This window comes from Cyclopterus lumpus, chromosome 11 (assembly GCF_009769545.1).
Source record: "Cyclopterus lumpus isolate fCycLum1 chromosome 11, fCycLum1.pri, whole genome shotgun sequence".
NCBI lineage: Eukaryota > Metazoa > Chordata > Actinopteri > Perciformes > Cyclopteridae > Cyclopterus > Cyclopterus lumpus.
Window position 1 is genome coordinate 20074617 of NC_046976.1, and position 7603 is coordinate 20082219.

The window sequence follows — 7603 nt, forward strand, 5'->3', positions numbered from 1 at the left end:
TAATTAATATAATTGACAAAGAATTTGATTACTTTTGTAACTATATATATACATGTATATATATATATAATATATATATATATATAGTTACAAAAGCAATCAAATTCAAATTATTCAAATTCAAATATTTATATATATATATATATATATAGAAATATATATATATATATATATATATACATGGGGAAACAAACACCTGACACTAACTAGCTCAAAAACACTCTGGGGACACAAACTCAGCTCTCCTGGGTGAAAGTCCTGTGTTTACAGGGAAGATCCCAAAGGTAACGTTCTCTGAAGTCATTCGGAGAGAAAAGGGTCTGCATCCGAGTTATGATAACCAAAATTAAATATATGTGTAATATTTGGAGATGTATGAGGGGGCGTCGCCAACAGAGGGAGGGCGGTATTCAACACTATACATGAGGGTATGTATGTATGCATATATGTGTACATATTTGTGTAGGTATATGCATTTATACCCTTATTTATCTAATTTTATGTATCTTTATGAATGTGAAGTGTGCTCCTAAAAAATCAATTTGGTCACAAAAACTGAAACTTACATTTCAAAAGATCGAAAAAGTAAATCTTCAAAACTTTAAACTTGTTGCAAAACTTCAGAGTTTCTGAACTCAAGAAGTTTTTTTCAGGTCTTCAAAAACTTTAAAAGGCAAAAGCACGTTTATCTCCTTTCAAACAATGTGATGCATCACTCAACTCACTGTAGGTTGATTATAGATATTGATTATAGATGTCAGCCAGCTGTATTGATGACATGTATGACGCGTACAGACAACCAGGGGGTCCCAACATGTGGGCTGGGACCCCCAAAAGGGATCACAAGATGGTGACGAACATCCAGTTTTTCTTCCACATTCTCTAATGAATGTGTGATTTATTGTGAAATACCAGTTTTTCTAGCCTCTAAATTATCTTTGAAATTTGTGTGTGCATCCTTTTTAGTTTTATTACCAGAATAAGACATAATATTATTCATCAGACTGGGAAAACGTCACATGGTCTGATCTGAATGAAGCCAAAAATATATATAAACGCAACACAAATCCAACAAAATGTCTTTCCGTGTTTTATTTATTCATTCAGGTCCAGTGTGTTAACTACATCTTCTACAACTTCACAATAAAAGTCCCCGATGTGAGTGAGTGAGCTCAGTGACAACGGAAATATTTTTTTATATGCTACTGTAATCACATTCTATCCAGAGCTTTTATTCTGAAGGGCCCTGAAGTGACAGTTACGAAGAGTGCTGGCGACACACAGATTCCTCAAAATGAACTCCTGAAACTTTAAAACGACGCCAGTGTTTCCTTTCACGAGGAAAAGATGAAGGAAACCGTGTTTGCGTCAACATTTCTTCTAAATAAAGAAAACAAAAACAGGAAACCGCTCAGACTATTTTTTATCCCCTGAAGCTGAACTCACGTCCTCTTTAATTTAAAATCGGGCCGCAAACAGTTTGATGTTTACTGACCTTTAAAATCCACACAAATCAAGCTGCATGATATTTTGATGCAGTAACTGGTAGAAACAGACCTAAAGGAGTTTGAGTCTGTGCTGTAATATCACATTATAGAGCAAAGTGTGCAGAAAACGTACATATTTAGTGTATTCAACACTTATTTTTCAAAATAAAAACAATCTAATTCAACACGTCTGTGGATAAAATCTAAAGGGCGTTTTTCTTTGGTCTCAATGGAGCCACGTGCACGCAATGCACGCCACGCTACGCACGCAACGCACGCCACGCTACGCACGCCACGCAACGCATGCAATGCTACGCACGCCACGCAACGCACGCCACGCAACGCACGCCACGCAACGCACGCCACGCAATGCTACGCACGCAACGCTACGCACGCTACGCACGCAACGCACGCAACGCTACGCACGCAACGCACGCCACGCTACGCACGCAACGCACGCCACGCACGCCACGCAACGCACGCAACGCTACGCACGCAACGCTACGCACGCAACGCTACGCACGCAACGCTACGCACGCAACGCTACGCACGCAACGCTACGCACGCGCGTTTATAATGTCGACGAACTCCGGCTTGAGAGAGGCTCCGCCCACCAGGAAGCCGTCCACGTCGCCCTGAGATGCTAGCTCTCTGCAGTTTGTCGCCGTTACTGAACCTGCAAAAAAGTTGTAAACAGCGGAAATATATATATAATAAATATAAATACTGTGACCTGTAATAAACATTACATCTTTATCTGATCCTAAAAAGTGCTGCTACTGACCTCCGTAGATGATCCTCACAGAGTCGGCCACGTCGTCCGAGACGTTGGCTCGGAGCCACGCACGCAACTTCTCGTGGACCTCCTGAGCCTGGACACACACACACACACACACACACACAGAAATGTGTGGCTGTATTTGTAAACACAATGCTCAAAGTTGGCCCCTTCTTTCCCGGCTCGGCGAGGGTTAAGGTTCATCCTTAGCCGGCTGCAGGATTATTCGAATATTAATCGTGATCAGGATTCGGGGCTCCTCTGGTTGTATAGAAGTCTATGCTTCATGTGTTAAAGCTGCATTCTCTCTCCTGACCACCAGGGGGCGACTCCTCTGGTTGTATAGAAGTCTATGCTTCATGTGTTAAAGCTGCATTCTCTCTCCTGACCACCAGGGGGCGACTCCTCTGGTTGTATAGAAGTCTATGCTTCATGTGTTAAAGCTGCATTCTCTCTCCTGACCACCAGGGGGCGACTCCTCTGGTTGTATAGAAGTCTATATAAATGACTACTTGATTTATTCCCTCAGTAAACATTGTAAACATGAGTTTATGGTCTCAACCTCTAGTTTCAAGTGCACTTTGTAGAATGGAGAATGGAAAATAAAGCCAGGTATAAAATAAAATACAAGAATAAAAGAAACCAGGTGAATAATCCTTCACGGCAGCTGAAGACGTGAGCTTATTGCGGGTCATGGTGGTGGAGAACATACTGGCAGCCAGCAGCGTTCATACTGGAGGAACTGGTTCTGCGGGCGGCTTTTCCCCAAACACCGCCGCCGTCCCAGTCGAGGCTGATGAGGTTTACCTGCTCAGGTGAAGCCGTCTTGCCTGTGCCGATGGCCCACACGGGTTCGTAGGCCAGCACCACTTTCCCCCAGTCCGTCACGTTCTCTGGAACGCACAAAACACCGTATTTATAAACCAGAGAAAGCTGGAAACGGATAAAACAACAACAGTTTTCTGTGAGATCTCCAGCAGAGGAACCAAGACGAGTCCGGATCCAGCAGAGACCACCGACCCGCTGCTGGAACCGGAGAAACCCTACGAATGAGGACAGAAGTCGGGATTGACCCTCTGATGCACTTATTCAGAACACTTTCATGGTCAGATTCATAGCTGAATGTTTCTGTTCTAAAATATTGTTAACTTGTTAAACCAGGAATTTAATCATTTTGATTTTAAATAATTTTAATTTTAAATAATTTTAATTAAAAAAAATAAAATCTTGTCATTATTCAGAGTATGTATTTATTTGTATTTCTTGCTATGTGGAGAATTTTCTTTGTTTGTTTACACGTCAAATTGAAATTTGCAGACAAAACTTAATTCAAATATTATTATTTTTTCTAGAAAAAAAGACAAAATAAAACTCTGTGTTTGATGAGAAAAAATAAAACAATTAATGCTTTAAAATCTTTTAGGAGTTTCTAAACTCCTAAAAGTTCCTAAATATCTTGTATGCTTTTATTAATTAAAACTAAAAGACGGTAAAATAAGTGTTTGTGATATTCTAGAAACGACTCGAGGAAATTATTAAATATTGAGTAACAAAATGCACAACATGCGAAACAAAAATATTTTGCTCTGTAATGAATAAATAATAATAATGTAAATAAAGAAGAAATTAAATCAGCGAACGAATGCGAAAAAAAAGACCAACAATGTAATAATAAAAAATAATAACATACTAATATAATGTATACACAAATTATAATTCAGGAAACGGAAAATAAACATAAAAAGTAAACGTTTAGAATTAAAAGCAACATTTTTTAAATAAAACTAAATCCACGTCCTTGGTTTACCTGCAACGACCTTCGTCTGAGCGTAGACGACTTCTTCGGTGGTGCCGGCCTCGCGCTCCTCCAGCTTCTCCCCGACGCAGGCGATCACCGCCAGGCCGCTCGCCAGAGCGTGAGCCACCTGAGAGGCATCGGGACTTCCTTTAAACCCCTTCTTCAGATTATTATTATTATTATTAATATTATTATTAATAATGGGTTCATTGATTTGTTGTACGGTTTTATCAGGGTTTACATTTTACCTTAAATATTATTATTATTTTAAATCATTTTATTTTCAGTTTATACAGGTTACACGTTACCTCAAACTAGACAATAACATTTAAATAAATACATTATTATAATAATAATACATAACATTGCATAACGACTATATGAACAATCAGACTCGGACGGAAAACATCAACATAAATCAGACTTATTATTATTATTATCTGCACATCTGATGCCTGTGCACTGACAGGAGCCTCTGAATCTGTTCCTCCAGGAGACAATCTCATCTTTTAATGTTCATTTTGCAGGATTTCACTCTTTTGCTGCTGGTTAATTTGTCAAATCCGGAAATTTCTATAAAGAAAACGAATGTGTCGGGGGGGAGGGGCCTCACCTTCTGACCAATCAGCTCGTCGCTTTCCCCGAAGACGTGGCGGCGCTCAGAGTGTCCCAGGATCACCCAGTCGGCCCCGCAGTCCTTTATCATGGCCGGACTGCAGGGAGAGGACAGTGTTGTAGTCAAGACCACCGAGACCACCGAGACCAAGACCACCGAGACCACCGAGACAAAGGCCGAGACCAAGGACAAGACCACCATATATATATATATATATTGTTGAAATAAACAAAAGGCTCTGAAGGCCTCATGGTTCACTAAATAAATAAATATAATATAAATAAATATTCGAGATTCGCCGTATTCATAATGTCTCGATAAGCTCAGCGACTCTGGACCGCGTGGGGACCAGAACCCGCGAGAGCCTCCATTAAGAGGGTACCTGATCTCCCCTGTGAAGGCTCCCTTGGCCTCCTTGTAACAGTTCTGGGCTGCGACGCCGATCCTGAGATCCAGACCGGACCGAACCAAGTCCAGGTAGATGGAGGGAGCGCCGCACACCACCTCTGGGAAAAACCCAAACCTTCATCACCATCACCATCATCACCATCATCACCATCATCATCACCATCATCATCATCACCATCATCATCACCATCACTCTACACATCTACAGTGATGCACGATTGTAAATCATCCTCCATGTTGCTTTGTGTTCACGTTATTCATAATATACAAAAAAAAGAAAAAGGTGGCTGTGAGAGGCAGATAATAATAATAACAATAATAGTAATAATAACAAATAATAACATTAATAACAAATAATAATAATAACAAATAATTATAATAATAACAAATAATACTACTACTAATAATAATAATGGTAATGATAATAACAACAAATAATAATAATAACAAATAATAATGGTAATAATAATATTAATAACTTTATTTACATAGCACCTTCAAAAACAGAGTTGGAAAGCAAAAGCAAAAGATAGGAGATAAATCAATAAAAGTAAATCTTGATGAAACAATATAAAAGATTAAGCAATAAAAAAAATGTTTTTAAAACTAAGATGTAAAATAGATTAAATGTTTTTGTAAAAAAGGGTTTTAAGAACTTGTTTAAAAGAGATTCTGATTCTGCGAGATAAATGGACGTGTTTAAAAAATAGCTATTCAGAAAAAGAAAAAAAATATTAAGACATTTTCTGAGATTTGTCACACATTTAAAAAGAAAAGTCAAAATACTGCAGTAGTGTGTGAGCCGAAGGTCCGGAAAGATGCATGTACGTGTTTTCTTTTGTGTTCATCAATAAATAATAATATCATGAATATGAATATATGTTGCACTATATATATATTTGTGTGGCGTTTTTGTGACTTTGTTTTCTTCTTGCAAATCTAAGACAATTAAGTTTTTGTCTCGTAAATTCAGACATTTTTCAATTGTACCCAGTATTCTTCTTTTTTTTTTGAATATGCAATTTTTTAAATATGCAACATGCAAACAAATTTGCATGTAATCTTTGTTTACTGTCACGGGCCTAAAAACGGTTACATAAACGAAACCATCTGATAATTTAAGAGCGTAATCGTGTATTGTTGTAGGTCAGGAGCTCAGGGATTATAAAATAAGTATAGCTACCAATGCGTGAAGTACACAAAGTACAACATGTACCCCTGAAATACAGAGGAGTAGAAGTAGAAGTACCTGAGTACTTGAGTAAATGTACTTAGTTACTATTCACCTGTGAGGATAAAGCAGCCACGTCAGAGGCCTTCATGCACCTCATCCTGACCACGTGACCCCCCCCCCCCCCTCCTTCTCTATCTGACTTATATAGATCATGTTTATTTATTTATCTCTGTATCCTAACAATACATTAAATAAACCTGTTCATCCGTTTTTAACCCCCCCAGAGAGACGCGTCGGTTACCGGTCCGGTCGTCCAGGCTCGCGGTGTTCAGGGTGCACATCAGCCGCTCCAGACTCTCCTTGTCGCCGTTCATCTTCCAGTTTCCTCCCACGAAGAAGCTCCGGAGCGCCATGGCCGGCTGAAGGTGTCGGGTACCCGGGTGAGGAGGAGGGGAGGTGGCGGGTGGGTGGTTGGTTGGTGTCGGTCGGGAGGATCACTTCAGCTGCGGGACGGTGTGCACTTCAGGGACGGTCGGAAATATGAGTACTCGACACGGGGAGAAATAAAACGAGGTCCCTCTTCTTCTTGTTTGGGTTTAAGGAGAGAGCTTTGTGGCGCGTTACTGCCACCTGCTGTTACATCGAAGTACGACACCCCCTCTGGAACACCTTTTACTCATTATACATATATATATATATATATATATATATATATATATATATATAATATATATATATATATATTTTTTTGTTTGTTTTGTTTTGTTTTTGCCCCCACTGACTGAAATCCAGGGCCATTTATAAAAAAATTAGGGGCACTTTTTCAAACTTGTGAAATAACATTTAACCTTTGTTCAAAATAATAAATATACTTATTTAGGCTTACAGTATATGAGCAACTGTCATCAAATGACAATAAGAAGACTATTAGGCAGTAGTCTACAGATTCAAAGTGTTTTCTTAGATTTTTTTTAACTAAAAAAAACTGAAATCAGACAATCATATTAAATGTTATTCTTATTTCCTTGTGGTTATTTATTGTTATTACATTTTTTAAACAACTATTAACAATTATACATTTTTTATATATTATAACATACATAACAATTAAATAAAAACGTAATAAAAGGGCTATACATAGATTCATTCAATTCAATTTACAAACAATTTTTCAGAAAATTAAAACAAATATTAAATGATATGTACAGTGTAGACAAATAATAAATATGTACATATACAAATGAGTGGCTTATTTGTCAAAGAGCACCAGTTCATCATCGCCATCTGTGTCAGCCATTGGAGAAGTTGCTGGTCTGACCTGCTGCCTTGCTCAGAGGGTTTT

At 38.5% G+C, this 7603-nt stretch overlaps 1 protein-coding gene across 1 annotated transcript; it reads right to left on the minus strand.

The window, feature by feature from the left end:
- Nucleotides 1–1068: 1068 nt before the first annotated feature.
- On the minus strand, nucleotides 1069–6853 carry tpi1a (triosephosphate isomerase 1a). Its single transcript, XM_034544917.1, has 7 exons — nucleotides 6563–6853; nucleotides 5062–5185; nucleotides 4677–4776; nucleotides 4073–4190; nucleotides 3073–3158; nucleotides 2272–2359; nucleotides 1069–2163 (listed from the first exon to the last, which is right to left on the minus strand). The coding sequence occupies exons 1-7, from the start codon at nucleotides 6672–6674 to the stop codon at nucleotides 2045–2047; spliced, it is 747 nt and encodes a 248-aa protein (XP_034400808.1). The 5' UTR covers nucleotides 6675–6853; the 3' UTR covers nucleotides 1069–2044.
- Between the last annotated feature and the right edge of the window lie 750 nt (nucleotides 6854–7603).